The sequence below is a fragment of the Sceloporus occidentalis genome, unplaced genomic scaffold, assembly GCF_023333645.1.
Source record: "Sceloporus occidentalis isolate IW3139 unplaced genomic scaffold, rSceOcc1.0.p SCAF_6, whole genome shotgun sequence".
NCBI lineage: Eukaryota > Metazoa > Chordata > Lepidosauria > Squamata > Phrynosomatidae > Sceloporus > Sceloporus occidentalis.
The window spans coordinates 105454962-105471642 of NW_028316986.1; the positions used below are offsets into that span (position 1 = coordinate 105454962).

Here is a 16681-nt window from a genome sequence, read left to right on the forward strand (position 1 = left end):
GATCCATTCCGGACCCACCCGAGTAAAACAAAAAACGTGTATGCTCCAGCCCCATTACAAGCATTGGGGCTTGTGTTTGCGGTGGCGTGTGCGTGCCATGGGGATGCACGCCATTGTTTTTCTGGCACATAGCGCCAGAAGAAGCAACACTGCTTTCAGCGTATGCTGAAAGCAATGTATAATGCACCAGCGTATGACGCGAGCGCACTATACTTCCCTTGATCTAGACACTATACTTCTATTGATGCAGCCTAAATTTGCATTGACCTTTTTAGCTGCCGCATCGCACTTTTGACTCATGTTCAACTTGTGGTCTACTTGGACTCCTAGATCCCTTTCACATGTAGTCTTGTTCAGCTAGGTTTCCCCCATCCTATATTATTATTATTAACCTTTATTTATAAAGTTCTGTAAATTTACACAGCGCTGTACATACAATCTTTTAGTTAGACAGCTCCCTGCCCTCATGCTTACAATCTAAGAAGACACGACACAAAAGGAGAAGGGAGTGGTGGTGGGGAATGGGATCAGGTCCAGAAGTTCTCCACCTCCGAGGCCTGGACCAAGGCAGATGGACTGGAGGAAGTGCATCTATATCTATGCATTTCTCTTTTCCGCCCTAAGTGCAGTACCTTACATTTCTCAAATATGGATAAACTGATATCAATCAAAGCAACTGACATTTTCTCCATCAATTCTACAGTTCTACTGTTACTGTTGACATAAGAACCACCTAATGGGTTAAAAATATGCTTCACTGAACTTTAAGGGAGCTCAGAAAAAGTTGACGAAACACGTTTTCTGATAGCCTTCACATTTCTGGGTTTTGCATTAATCTTGCTGCCAACAGCAGATATGAAGAACAGTCATGCAAAAGGGAAGGTTTGGGAAGGGAGCACACAAACCTGCAGACTGCTCCCAATGATACTGAGTACAGTCACCCCCAGAACTCGTGTGGAATCTGTTCCGGACCCCCCCCCCCCCTTACAAGTTCCAAATCTTGCACATATTCAAGACCCATAGGCTTGAATGGGGTGCATGCATGTGGGGCCCACCCCCCGCCCCATTAAGGTTAATGGTGGCCTTCCCTCCGTGGATTTTCAAGTCCACAGACTTGGAGGGGTGACTGTATATTACTGGAATCATTGATTATGAAATCTGGTGCAATACCACTTTTTGTTCCATTGTTGAATCAGAGCTTTTGGCCCTGTGCTAACCAAGGCAAACATTCTCAGAAAGATCACAAACATGAAATAAGATGTGGAGAAGGATGAAACTCGTCTTCCTTCCACTCTTTTATTTATATTCTTCACAGAACTAATGTGCAATTCTACCTGAAATGCTTGAGATTTTGATGGAAGCATACAAGCAACATTTCATGGCAAAACCAGTCAAATGTATTATCATCCCACACATGAGGAAAACTAGACCTATACAAAAGCTGAGATAAATATTCATTTTACAAAGGGCAATGCACAGATGCCAGGACAGAGAGAGGGTTATGTAATTACCAACTTTCTTCTGCTGTCTTGTATTTCCCACTATGTGACAAAAGAATTAGACAACAGAATAATTGAAAATTTGTATCTTTGGCACTGAAGCAGAATTTTGCTACCACTATAGTTCAATTTCATCAACAGGAGAACAGAGTGGGGAGAAAAGTCAATGATACAAAACAAACTTCATTGGCCAGAGTCAAAATAGAATCCTTCCCTCCTCTTCCTCTCTTCTTTTAATTCTTGTTGAAATCTGCAAGACTCTCTTAATCCAAAGATCATTCTTTCATATGGATTTTACACATGAATTTTACTCAAATTTATCTATAACTCATACATGCAGAAAATATTGGCCAATTTGATTCATAAAGGTAACCTAGGGATTTCATATCATTGTACCTAACATTAATTCAAGATTAGAAAGTGCATAAGTGAGCAAACAAAACAAAATAACATACATCAAAGAGCATGAAACCCTTGGTATTCTTACCCCAAAACAGATTTTCCAGTTTCATCAGGTTTGCGTACAGTAAATGGGCTAGGATCAATGCCAACATTCTTAGGCATAAAATCTCTGAAGAAAAAAAAGGGGGAAAGCTTCAGTTACCTCTACAAAAGTAGTTTCTTACTAAATAGAACGGCTACATAGCCACAATTTGATAGCCAGTGTGGATTAAGAAACACAATTTAAAATCTATGGCCTGTTACAGACTGCCAAAATAAAGCTGCTTCGTGTCTCTTTGGAGGTATGCTATTTAAATGATGCATGGGTCCTAAGAGTCTGGAGGTCGCGCCAAAGCCACACTCCATTCCTAAGCACTGGAGGGCAGCTTTGGTGCAGCTTCCGGATTCTTAGGATGCATGCATCATTTAAACAGCATACCTCCAAAGAGACCCGAAGCAGCTTTATTTTGGCAGTCTGTAACAGGCCTTTCTGAGTCATTAAGTTCAACAGCTTTGGGACATTAATCACCTTTACTTTTTAAACTGTGCAGATCCTCCCTTTTTTCTTGGCTGATTTCTTTTTAATTGCCTTTAAAGTTGCTTGATATTTTAATTAATCCATTTTATATTTTAATCTTTAGCTATTTTACTTATCTTTTTGTCAGTTGTATTGACTTCTATGAAGACACAGAAATCAAAGAAATAAATCCCTCTCAGCCTAACTCACCTCACAGAGTTGTGAGGATAAAAACAGGGAAGACAGCCATCTATACTGCCTTGGGCTCCTTGGAGAAAAGGTAAGACAGAAATATAACAAAGAAATTACTCGTTACTAAAAAGTAAAGCAGAAACAAACCAAATTGTGTATGGTAAAAACATTTTTAAAATGAATATTCAGTACTTATACCAATATTTTTATGGGAGTGTAAATAGTTTTTTGTGGGTTTTTTGGGCTATGTGGCCATGTTCCAGAAGAGTTTCTTCCTGACGTTTTGCCAGCATCTGTGGCTGGCATCTTCAGGGAATGCTTAGCCTGGAAAAAATTGGGTGTATATATACTGTGTGAGCCTGGGAATGCAGGAGTGATTTGCATGTGTATTGTTTTGTGCTGATGTCCGAAAAACCCACAAAAAACTATGGATGCCGTCCATGAAAGCCTTCGACTTTACACTGGAGTGTAAATAAATAAACACTAGGAATGTAAAAAAGATAAAAAGAACTTCAAGTGAACAATGCACAGATGAGTGAAGTTATGGGAAATAGGACTATTGCTAACTTAAGAAGTGTTCAACCTCAGCTTGAATTGACCTAAATCCCCTCACATCCCCCCTAAATCACCTATTAATACTTGGGCTAACTATCTGAAAGACACGTTGTACATTTATTAAATGGTGCTGCTCTGCATATATATAAAAAAACTATGTGTAAACACAGCTTGAGATTCCTTCTTTATAGCTAGGCAAAACGACTAGGTGACCCTGCACATGCACTCACAAAGAAATAGTATCTGAAAATAGCTGTACTGTGGAGGCTGTCTGCACATCTGGATTAGCATCTTAATGAATTAGACAGAATCTCATAGGTGTCTGTAGGCATATAAGCTCCCCTAAGGAAGAGGTTGGACAATGGAATATGGAATTACCATATTAATTCAAAGCTGTAGAAGCAGAGCTGTTCACGTAGTGTCTTTGTGTATGATTGTGCAGGGACATAATGCATGTGTATTGTGCATGGTTGCAAATTTAGATTACTATGCAGATGTGCATTCACATTTCGTTACAAATTTAGTTCTGCAACCTTCCAATTCATTAAGTACATAGCTACTGAGTAATTCCAAGAATTTAAAATTTTGCATTTACATAACCAATGGATTAGATCTCAGTAAGTCCAGGAAAATGAGATAAGAGCATACAGATTTCTACACAATTCAGAAAAAAATGTATTTGAATTTAAAGAGCCTATTTTCACCTGAATAAGTCTGCAAATGAATTTACACTACTTAATAAAATTCTTTAAAGAATTTGGTTCAAGTTGACTTTTGAAATTAGAAGAGCTGACTCAAAATGTTAGATTTTCAAAAATAAAATGGACATACCGTATTGAATTAGTCATTGCCAAGCAAAAGGTTTCATCAAAACTGCTAAGCTCATAAGGCCGAAAAAATTCATTATGAATGTCAACTTCTTCATCAAACTTATGGAATTTCTTCACTATTAGCTTCCTTCTGTTTTCAGCACATGATACTAAAACAAACACACACACACAAAATCTAGTGCAAAAGGATATCCCATGAAAAATTTAAAAGCAAGTACATCTCACAGTTACATATAAGTAGGGATGTGCATGTATTCACACAAACATAGAGAAGTTGTTGTTGTTAGTTGTTTTGAGTCGACCTCAACTCATGGTGACCCTGTGAATGAGACGTCTCCAATACCCCCCTATCCTTTACCTCTCTGCTCAGGTCTTGTAAATTCAGGCCCATGGCCTCCTTGATTAAGTCTATCCATCTGGCATGTGGTCTTTCTCTCTTTCTACTGCCCTCTATCTTCTCCAGCATCATTGGCTTTTCTAATGAGCCACACCTTCTCGTGATGTGGCTAAAGTACAACAGCTTCAGTTTCATCATCTTGGCTTCCAGGGAGAGTTCAGGATTGATTTGCTGTAGGACCAAGATTTTGTCATCCATGGTACCCTCAGGACTCTTCTCCAGCACCAATTTCAAATGAAGTAATTTTCTTCCTATTTGTTTTCTTCTCTGTTCTGCTTTCATAGCATCCTTACATAGTACAGTGCGCCCACATCATATGCGGCCGCCTTTTATGCCTTTCATGTATGGTGCGCCGCATGCACATGCACAATTTTCAATGGGGCTCGAGCATAGGCAGAACCTGCCTTACATGGCGGGGTCTAGAATGGATCCCCCGCGTAAGGCAAGGGACCGCTTTAATGGGGAATACAATGGCTTGGACAATTCTAAGTTTAGTGTTCAGCTATATATCTTTACACTTTAGGATTCTGTTTAGTTCTTTCATAGCTGTCCTTCCTATTCCTAAACTTCTTCTGCTTTTTTATCTGTAGTCTCCGTTCTAATAAATGTTTGATCCAAGCTATGGGAAATCTTCATTTCAATTTCCTCATTATCCAGGTTGAATTTATGTAAATCTTCAGTGGTCATTATTATTTTTCTTTATGTTTAACATTAGGCTTGCCTTTGTGCATTCTTCTTTGACTTTCTTTAGTTATTGTTCCAAGTCTGTGATGCTTTCTGCTAGTAGTATGGTGTCATCTGCATATCTTAGGTTGTTGATGTTCCTTCCTCCTGTCTTCACGCCTCCTTCTTCCATGTCTAAACCTTCTCTACATATCAGATTTTTTTTTTTTTTTTGCATACAAGTTGAACAGAACACAGGCTTTTAAATATGCAGCTAAGATATTATGAACTGCAAATTTCTTACATTTGATTATCTTTACATTACCATATATACTCAACTATAAGTCGAGAAATTTATGTCCCAAAATGGACTCCAAAATCATGGGTTGACTTATATATGAGGCAATAAGTTAATACTGCTTATAAAGTTCCTAAAGTTCCACCCTTCCTTCATAGCCAAGGAATTTTAAACAGCTCCCTGTTTGAGTCCCCATGCGTGCTCTCCTCTCTGTGCGTGTGTCTTATCCTACAGCCTTCCTTCATAGCCAGAGCTAACAAACAGCTGCTGAAACAAGGGAGAGAGGGAGAGTTTGCTTCCCTGTTTGAGACCTCTGTGTGTCTTATTGCTCAGTCTTCCTTCGTAGCCAGAGCTAACAAACAGCTGGTGAGGCAAAAGAGAGAGAAAGTACGTGCTGAGACTTGAACCCCGTTTTGCAAGTCATGAGTCTTGGAAATGCTGGTGGTAAAGGGAAAGAGAGAAAAAGTGTGTGTGTGCCCCAAGGTTTGTTTCCCCATTTTCCATGCCGAGACTGTGACCCTTGGGAGAGGTCCAGAGAGGGAGAAGTAGGGAGGGAAGTGGTGCTTTGTTTCCCCCTTTAGATCTTTTGTAACGTGCCACAGTGTTTGACCATCAACTTATCCACGGGTCATATTAAAATCCATGATTTTGGCCCCAAAAACTGCCCTTGAATTATACATGAGGTCGATTTATACATGAGTATATACAGTATTTGTTTACCTGACCAATCTCAGCAGTAGGTTAAAAGACATAAAGAAAGCAATAACTGTACTCAGGACAAACCTATTAGAACATCACTTTGTGTCACTAGTTTGACATTCTCTGAAACAACTCTTATTTGTCAAAATAAAAATGTATTTATTTATACACTGTTTTTATTTGTAACTATGAAATGGCTGACAAAATAGAAGAGTCCAGAAAGGCAGAAATATAGCCCCCAAAGAGCAGCAATACACAGCATAATACCAATTTACTAAGATGAGCTGGAAAAAGTGTCAGGGCATCATACTCCCATGTCCTCCACTGTAGAGGACTGAATGGAGACTGATCCCCCAGCACATTTGTGTCTGCAGGACCAGCTGCATTGAGGGCTAGAACGACTGGGCCACACTGTTCAAGTCCCTGCCAGTGCCATGCAAGGCTCCACTGCTGACACTGATACTTCGTACTTTAGGTACAAGGGCCATAATTTTATTTTTATTATTTTTTCATTTGTATAATTATGATCATTTTATGTCACTGCTGAGAGAAAACTGTACCCATTCTTTCTTTCTTTCATTTTATTTTGCCATTTACCCAGTAAGGAACCTAAGGCAGCTCACAGATAAAAACATTTCAAAAACTTTACAATAAAAAATATATCTAAAAATAATTAAAATCATCTAACTAAAACAGTATAAATTACATAAAATATGCAGAAGTTAAAAAGCATAACTAAAACACATACCCCATATAAAAGCCACCCTGACACGATTCTTTCTTTAAAATAAGGGGAAAAGAAAACTTACCTTCATCATAAGGCAGTGGTAAGTATTTCAGGACACCTGGAGTCCACCAGAAAGTGTAGCTTTGGGTATGAAGGAAAAAATACTCTTTAAAAAAAATAGGTACTAAAAGATCTCCTGTTCCTGCATACATCATCATCCCATCTCTTTTGAAGCTCCTTTTGGTTGGAACTGCCTCCTAGAATACTTGTACGATGTACATAATCCTTTTAAATCCCTCCTCAAAATCTACTGCTCTGATCCCTCATGCTTTGCTGGAACTAAATCAAGCATGTCTAACTGAAATATGTTTTCCCATTTACCTTTATCATGACTGCCTTTACCGCCCTCTATTGTTTCCTTGTGTCAAATTTTGGATTGTGAACCCCTTCAGAGAAGGGCCTGCCATCTTTTCTTTTTTCCAAAAAATACATTACCTCAAATATGGAAGTAACTAAAAAGAAAAAATATGGACAGCATAGAGCACAGCAGACCTATGTGATCTAACATTCTGCTCACACAGTAGTCAATGGGAATTCCAGAAGCAAGGCATGAGAACAAAGGTCTTCTCCTTCTGTTCTCGTGCAGCAACTCCTATTCAGGGGGATGTTGCTCCTGACACATGATGCTGCATATAGCCCTCATGCCAAGTAACTGCTGATAGGTTCATTCTACATGAATTGGTCTAATCATCTTCTGAAGTCATCTAAGATGGTGACTGCCATAGATGACATTTCCTTTCCTTTATGTTGAATCCCTCACCACTGCCCTGAGTTTGAAGTATGAAAAAGAGAGAGAGAGAGAGAGAGAGAGAGAGAGAGAGAGAGAGACTGATTTTCTATCCATTTTCTTTATGTTGTTGTTCTTGTTGTTGTTGTGTGCCTTCAAGTCATGTATGAACATATGTAAGGGGGAGGATGGTGACACCATTATTCACCAAAGCTAGGCTCTTGAGAAGCTTGAAAGGGGCCAACAAGAGGGTGGGAGGTGAGTAACACTGGCTGTAAAAATGTTTTGGTATATGAATGAATGGAAGAAAAGCCAACTAACTTATGGACAGGTGTATAGCTTACTCTATGCTTGCAACTGGGAATTATGGTAGTTCTGTCTACAGAAGGCATACTGTTAACTTATGGCATCCCTAAGACGAATCCATCACAAGGATTCCTTAAAAAGAATTTGTCAGAAGGGAGTTGCCTATGCCTTCCTCTGAGGCTGAGAGTGTGTCACTCAGTAGATTTCCATGGCCAAGCAGGGACTGAAATCTTGGCCTCCAGAGTCACAGTATTGGCTCCTGCTTTCTCTATACTGCACTTAATTTTATATGCCCTGTTACAAACCTTATTAGAATGTCTTACATTGTTTTAAATTAATTCTATTTTTAATAGGATAGTTTACTGATTTTAAACTTTTTAAAGTTATACTTTTTTTTTACCTGCATTTTTGTTTTAACCTATGCCATGGACTGCCCTGGGTCCCACATAGGAGAATAAGGAAGCCATAAAATAAAATAAAAATAAATTTATTTTCCCTTTAAGCACCAACATTGTAACCTTTCCTCATAAGGATGTTGCTTCGGCTCTCAACCTTTTTGGTTGCCCTTTACCATATTTTTTCCAGCTGCATGGTATCCTTTTTGAAATGTGGTCTCCAGAACTGCAAGCAGTGTTCCAAATAAGGTCACACTGAGCACTGCAATAGTAGCAGCTTTAATTCCGCACCTTTTCCCTAATGTGTACTAACATGGGATTTGCCTTTTGCATAGCTGTAACAAAACTGGCTGACAGTTTCACTGAGTTATCCACCTTAACTCTCTTTCCTGCTCAGCCATCACCCCATTATTTTATCTATGAAGTCATGATTGTTCACCCCACAACACGTCAGTTTAAACTTGTATGTATATATGAGAGTGTGTGTGAGTTTAATGACCTCCCCTCCTACATGGAAAAAAATTCTTGGAGGGGCAATTTCTCTTTTAATTTAACATTCTGAATGGTGTTGTGTCATCTACCAACATGGACACTTTACTTTACCTCCAGATCATTCACAAATATTAAAAAGCAATGGTCTTTTTTACTTGAGGAAGTCCATACTGCTTACATTTCTCCTCTGGGAGACTGGTTCTTCTATAATTTTATTGTACTTAAATGAGATTCACAAATGATATCTGGCCCTACATGGGGATTCTTTTCACTTGCTATGAATACAAGGTGTGTCTCCCTTATCTGAAATTCTGAAATACTCCAAAATCCAAAATTGTCTGCATGGATGGTTGAGACAGTAACTGCTTTGCTTTTTAACAGTTCAATGTACACAAACTTTATTTCGTGCCAAAATTATTTAGAATATTGTATAAAATTACCTTTAGATTATGTGTATAAGGTGTATATGAAATATAAATGAATGCTGTGTTTAGACTGGGTCCTATTTTCCAAGATATCTCATTATGTACACATATGCAAATCCAAATCTAAAATACTGCTGGTCCCAAGAATTTTGGTTAAGGGAGACTCAACCTGCATCTAAACACCCTTGGATACTCTTGAAATTCTCTCTGCCATAATCAGCAATGGAAATGCTATTCACATAAACATGGAATTGGATTGTGCTTCCCCTGTCTAATGGTTGTAAACACCATGTAAGTGTAATAATTATGAAATTAACTTCAGTATCCTGCTGTTTTGTTTGACTGAAAAATAATCTGGTCTAGTAACCTAAATGTAAAAAGATGAAACTCTTTCTTGGCTAGAGGATTTTATAGTCTCAACTGTGTAATAATGCCTTTATGAAGAACGTTCTGTAGAACCAACATAGCTATATTGATCTGCACTGTAGATATCTATTGGTCTCAAAAGGTCTGTGGCAACAGCTATAATACTGAGCAGTTTAAAAAGATGAAAAGTTCAAAAAAGAGCCACAAACTTGATCAACTCAGTTTGACTAAAAAAATTTACCAAATCATGGTTCTGACCAGTATTTAAAACTTGGGTTTCCAGTGACAATTACATTAACAATAGTGATTTTTTAAAATGCCTTTTGGAGGTGAGAAAAAAGAGGAGAATGTCAGCTGGAACATTTAGAATGTGGTAATGAGAAACTACAGTTATCTTATTTTATCACATGCCTTGTCTGAGCTGATTGTGGATCAGAAACATAGGCAGACAAAGTTGGATCTACCACCCCCAATGTTGTCAGGCCAGATATCAGCATGGTAATTTAATATCAAATCCCAAGTGACAGAGTTCTTTCCAATCATTGGTGAGCATACAGTAGCATTACTCAAACACTTGGTGTAACACTGAAAGGGCAACTAGAGTAGCCCTAAACAACAGAAGGTTCCACCCTTCCTGGCTAGGCCTAAATTCACTGTACTTGATCCATGCTTTTGTATCTCATTCATAACGACTGTAAATACAATTTATTTGGAGTGGTCCTAGGAGACAATTGCAAGCTTCAACAGGTGACCTCCCACCACTTTTGAAATGCCTTGTACTCTCATAGAAAGGGTATTTTTGAGTCCAATTCAAGTTCTAAGCTTTTCAGATGGGGGGCTAAAGCACAATCAGCTTCAATACCTAGTCTCCAAGGAAAAAGCAGAGAACAGATTTTTGCTCAATAATGATTTATATGTAAAATCCATTACCAACATATTTCTATGTATCTGGAGGCTACTTACTTTTTCTGGTATCTTGTTGTTTTTCATTTTCTGGTCCTAAAACCCTGCAGAGACTGGAACTGACACAGTCAAGGAATTGTCTTTTTCACTCAAAGCCTTTATGCCAGCCACAGCCTGGACACTAGAGTCCACATAATATGCTGTCATTATGCCAGGTTAGAATGAGTAGTAGTACTGAGTACCTCTAAGTTCTGGCATAGTCTGTTTATTGATGATGATGCAAGGGTTTCAAGCCCTTTAAAATTCTGACTCATGTTTGCCTGATTTCTTCAGAAAAGTTAGTAGTTGTTTAAATGGTTGTTGTGTGATTTTGTTTATTAATTTTATTCCATTTGTATTTTATCTATGTTGCTCTGATCTCTCTGTGAGAGTGGCCAAGAAAGGCTTTAAAAACAAGACCTATATTTACTCTTCATTTTGAGTGCTGAAGCATATACCTAACCAGATTACAAAAATCAAAGTCGAACAGTGTCAGGAATCTGATGGCTCCTGCCATGAAAGTGGTTGCCATTTTGCTGTTGTATTTCTTTTGAATAATGCTACTGTTTATGCTTTACAGAACTGTTAATTTGCATATAACATAGTGGCAGTAAAATAAAGCCATTATGGATATATAAAGGGGGTTTTGTGGTAGTGACTGCATAAAATTAATAATTGCCTGGATGGTAATGAACGGATGTATGGGAGAGGATGGTGGTACAGTTATCCATCAAGATCAGGCCTGTGAGGAGCTTGAAAGTGGCCTGGAAGAAAAGTGTAAGGCAAGAATGAATAACACTGGTTAAAAAAGTGTTTTGGAACAAATGGGAGAAAAACCTACAGACCTATGGGGTGGATGCATTGCTTACTCTGTGCTTGCAGCCAAAGGAAGTGGACAGTTTTTGACAAACAGGTGGATTTTTATCCTCACCCCACCCCAGTGTCCTCACAAATGCAACTAGGATCCTTCCACGTACTGGCTCTGAATGGGGACTAGAAGAGACTGTTCTTTCACAAATGCTAAAAATATAGCTGAGACACGTGATGATTGCCCATAATCTCTTAAATTACATTTGAAAGAGTCATGCTACCTTCGCCTTGCCTGAAGAAGATTCATTGTGTCCTTCTGGTGCAAGTAAAAATCAGTAGGAAGCTCCCAGAGATGAGGTTTCCCTTCTTCAGGCTGAAATACTCCCAGGAACAGATTAATTGAATCTTGCCTGTCAGCATCTAGAAGACAGAGTCACGATTTTGAAACTTAATTTACAACACATGTACATGCGCACACAATTATTTTACTCATTTTTACCATCTGGAAAAAGGCGAGCAAACTTTTATTATTTATTTATCGGATTTATATCCTGCCTTTCTCCCAAAATGGAATTAAAGGTGGCTTTAAAATGGAATTTAACTGGATGTCCTTCGGATGTTCTGGACTGCAACTGTCATGTTCCCAACTAATGTGGGCAAAAATTAGGGCTTCAGGTTGAAACATCTGAAGTATACCTAGCCCTTCAATCTTAAGGACTGAAATTGGTTGTTTCAAACTTCAAGCCTAAAGGATTTATCTGTTCAGTCAAACCTGTGGATGAATGGCTGTGTGCCTTGTAGTGGCATCACCATGGGGGTGTGGACTGCATCAGGTTACACCCTAAAGGGGGGGGGGTGACACTACTGGTCCTCACAGAAACAGGCTCTGGCATTCATCTGCTTCCATTTAAAATGCTTTAAGAGATAGTTGGAGCAATTTTCAAAAACTTATGCTTTTTAATTTTTTTAAAAAAAAACATCACATTTTAACCAGATCTTCACTCTATATATGTAAATATGTTTAGGTTGTGCATGTGATATTGTACTTTGAAGGCATAATTTTAATTTTGCTACTTGTTGATGTCACAACTGTTAGCATTACATTCAGTGGTATATGGGAATTATGATTTACAAGTAACATTAGTGCAAAAAAGCATTACTAAGGATTCTGTACAGTGTGAAATGGGAGGAGGTCAATGGGGTGGGGTTACACCATGAGTTACCACACTGGGTGACACCAACCCTAGTGACGCCACTGGTGCCTTGTAAGTGAGTTTTCTCACTTATGATGATTCTAAGGCAAACCTGTAATGGTGTTATCTTGGCAACCTTTGTTCAGATGTTTGCTTTTACCTTTCTTTCAGACTGAGAGAATGTGACTTGCCCAAGGTGACCCAGTGGGATCCTAGGACCAAGCAGGGATTCAAACTCTGATCTTTGGAATCATAATCCAAGCTCAAACCACTACATCATGCTGGCTCTGTGGCTGAATGGTGTACCTGTATATTTATGTGCATAGAGCCATTTCCATCTAGCCCATCTCCCCATTCTTCATATAAACTACTGGAGGAATCCTTTCTAGTCAATATAAAATAAGTTGTATTTGCACACCTCCGTGCATTTTAATTGCCTGTAATAACTAATTATTTGTTCCCCCTATTCTGTTGAACCCTCTGTTAATCCAATAAAATGTTGCAGGAGGAGAGAGAAAAACAGGCAGAAATTTCTGTTTGGGGGGAAAGAACTATAACTTTTTGTGACACACATGTCCAAATGTGAAAACACAACCCTTATTCTGTTGTAAAATTTATCTCACCTTCAGAAGCTACCAAGTTCTGCACATACCTGCTTCCAGAAGCCAATTACATGAAATTGGAGCAAGGACATATAACTACAGTAGCCCTTCCACATTCCTTGGGGTTAGGGGTGAAAGACCCCATTGATGTGAAAAACTGCGAATAAAAAAACCACTATTTTTTTTACCTAAGAGAACACCTCTCTAGGAATCTCCAGGTCCTTCAGTGCAACTCTATGGTCAACATCTGCCAGAAGTTGATCGCAGAATCATGTTGGAGGACCTACAAATGCCTAGAGAAGTGTTTTCTCTAGGTTCTCCTGCACAACTCCATGGACAACTTCTGGCAGAGTTGCACTGGAGGACCTAAAGATTCCTAGAGAGAACATATTAATCAAAACCACAAATAATTAAAGCCGCAAAAATCAAAGCCACAAATGTGGAGGGCCAACTGTATTTCAGAATAGAGTTATACTATACATTACAAAAGGAATATGGAAAAACATCTTTTTACAACAGGTGTTGTACATTTCTGTCATATATTTCCCTGTTAGCTGACTACTGACATGATAGTTTTCTCTTTTGTTTCTCCTTCTTATCCGAACCTCACTGAAGTACTAACAGCCTCCTACAGAGGACTTCCTCTCAGATCTATTTACATCCATCTCCAAACTTACTTTAAAACTTGAAATTCAGCTTTTACTTGCACACTCTTTTCTCATGCCACTGACTGTATAAACCTGTTTCAATCATTAACTTTCCATGTAAAGATGAGCACACTCTTGTACATGTTTCCTCCCATCCCCCACCCCCCACCCCAATTCCTTCTTAAGTTAAATATTTGCATCTGGTGTATTAAAAGCTATGTGCCCAATTCTTATTTCTTCCACCTGGCAATCAGCTAGAAGGATATACTCTTCAGACTCAATATAAATAGGTAAGATATGACATATGAAACACATATTTAACAGACTATTAAAGCATTTTAAAATTTCTTTAAATTATTATATTGTTTATACTAAACATAGTGTGGAGGATTCTACTGAAAATTCTGTCACAGATATTAAATCCCCAAATTGTCAAAGGCAGCATTCATACCAAACAATGTTTTCTAAAGGTGCAAAAATAAATTATGCTATCATAATTTCTTTCTCTATAGCTTCCCTCCCATTAGTTTCTAAAACTAGTACTTATTTAATATAAACATAGTACACATTCCAAATCCATTTAATGGCTCACTTATTAAATGTAAAGTACTGTTTTTTTTCCAGAGTAGTCCATAAACACACACATTATATTGGTTATAAGCTACACTATTAACAAACATGAGAAATTATTTTTCACACCATACTTTAAAGGCTAGATAACTTGAGATAAATTATTAACAACCAAATGTCTTGGTAGATGTAGTTTAAATATGACGAAGATCAGTGTGAAGTTCATTATAGACCTAACGCTGCATTATTGTTAACACAGATTAGGGAAGGATATATATGGGAATCTGCAGCAGAAAAAGGAAAGACAAAAGGATGTAAAAGTAGTGGGTGCTCCAGATTTTTAACCAGAGTTAAGCAGCCAGGAAATATGTGAAAAGAAGAGTGAGCCTGTCTTTCTTTTAAACCTCGGTGGTGGGAGACTACAGCCATCCATATATTGCAGACTGTAATACCTAGCATTCCTTTCCACTGGCTACTCTAGTTATTTCACTTCCAAGACCCACCTGTTTTAAACAATGGCCACTGAGAAAGCAACTTATAAAGCAATACATGATTAATCTAGAGCTTGGTCGAAAGCCAGCAAAAATGAAGAATAACAATTTTAGAGAACTTAACTTCAGGATGGGAAGCTTGCTGCTGAAACCACTGGCAGCCTCCGGATCAAAGGAGGAGAAGTTTTAGGCTCCATTCACACAGCAAAAATAATCCAGAATGAATCCAGGACAAATCCTTGTTGTTCATACACATCCTGAATGCACTCAATGCACTGGCGCCCCGGGGGGGGGGGGGGGGAGGGCTGGTAAAACTTAACCTGGGATATTTGATACCGGGTCTCCACCCCCCCACCCCAGTTTTCCTGAAAGATCTGAATCAATCTGCATCTGCGGCAGTGTAAATAAGCATCTGAATCTATTCCCGTGTAGTATTCAAGGGAATGGAGGTAGCTCTATTTTATCCCGAAACAATAGCATGTATAAATAACAAAGGGATTACAATGACTTGAAGTGATTCACAATACCAAAACAAAATGGGAACAACAAACCCAATATGCATCAGCACAGTGATCCGAATCTCCTTGGAACAAGTATGAATGACCCCTCAGTTTCTTCCATAACACTCTATGAGCCAGTATGTAGAGAGATTTTGTAGCACTTTTGAGACTAAGTGAAAGAAAGAAGTTGGCAGCATGAGCTTTTGTAGACTAAAGCCGACTTCCTTGGATGCATAGGCCAGTCTGTGCCAAAACTAATGCCCATCAAGCTTGCATTGGCTGAGGAGGAGGCAGCTTTTCCCCATCTGGTTTTTTGCCCCCTCTCCCCAATTAACTTACAAGAGGAAAAAATTAAGGATGACAGGTCCAGGGATGGCTTATTTTTCCCACCTTTATTGTGGACATATGGGAGTACAGTCGGCCCTTCTTATACACTGATTTTTTATACACGGATTTAAGCATACACGGTTTGAAAATGTTCAAAAAAAGTATAAATTTCAAATATCAAACCTTGATTTTCCATTTTTATAAGGGACACCATTTTGCTATGTCATTTTATTTAATGGGACTTGAGCATACACAGATTTTGTTATCCATGGGGGATCTTGGAACTAAATCCCAGCATATAACAAGGGTCCACTGTATAGGAGAGCTTTGGATCCAGTGTACCTAAGGTTTATGTTAGCACAGGCCTATCTCCATCCTCCTCCTGTTATGAGAGACCACTGATGGGACAGGAAGGAGAGCAGCAAATGTTTTTGCTATTGCACAAAATGGAATCTTCTCTTTGCCTGCAGAGATTCAACTATCTCACAACCACCTTCCCTGGGACATTAGAATTGTTCCTTTAATAAAAGTGTGTGTGTGTGTGTGTGTGCTGGGTGTGTGCGTGTGTGGAAATCAAATTTTAAAAAAAGTTAAACCCCATCTCACTGCATTTATAAGCCTCCTCTCTTTCCTTCACTTATCAGTAATTTCAGCCTTCCTTTCATTTTGGGTGTTTTCTTTGGAATCCCCCCCTCTTCAAGAAAAGAGAGACCAGCCTTACATGAACATTAAATTAGCAGAGAACTAGTTTTGGGGAATGGGAAAGTGTAGACCACAAGGCACCCTCCAAAATTTTAGGAAGACTTTGCTTTATTATTATTATTATTATTATTTACAAGATTGCCCTAAAAAGCCGTTCAAGGAACATGGGAGTCAATTATCCCACTTTCTCCACCTGGCTGATTTAGGTGCAGGAAAGACAACAGGTGAACTGGACATTAATTTCAGATTCACTTCTTGTTTTAAAAGAGATGAAAATGGTCCTGCTCCCTGATCCAAAATTTGGGAGG

The 16681-nt window shown here is 38.6% G+C and overlaps 1 protein-coding gene across 1 annotated transcript in view; it reads right to left on the reverse strand.

Moving 5' to 3' along the window:
* The window catches only part of FIG4 (FIG4 phosphoinositide 5-phosphatase), a 93976-nt gene that overhangs the window by 17996 nt on the left and 59299 nt on the right, over positions 1 to 16681 (reverse strand). The window contains exons 16-19 of the mRNA XM_089530592.1: positions 11623 to 11761; positions 6901 to 6959; positions 4036 to 4183; positions 1987 to 2070 (exon numbers count right to left, since the gene is read on the reverse strand). Coding sequence (XP_089386718.1) covers positions 1987 to 2070; positions 4036 to 4183; positions 6901 to 6959; positions 11623 to 11761 — 430 coding nt within the window. The remainder of the gene's footprint in view (positions 1 to 1986; positions 2071 to 4035; positions 4184 to 6900; positions 6960 to 11622; positions 11762 to 16681) is intronic.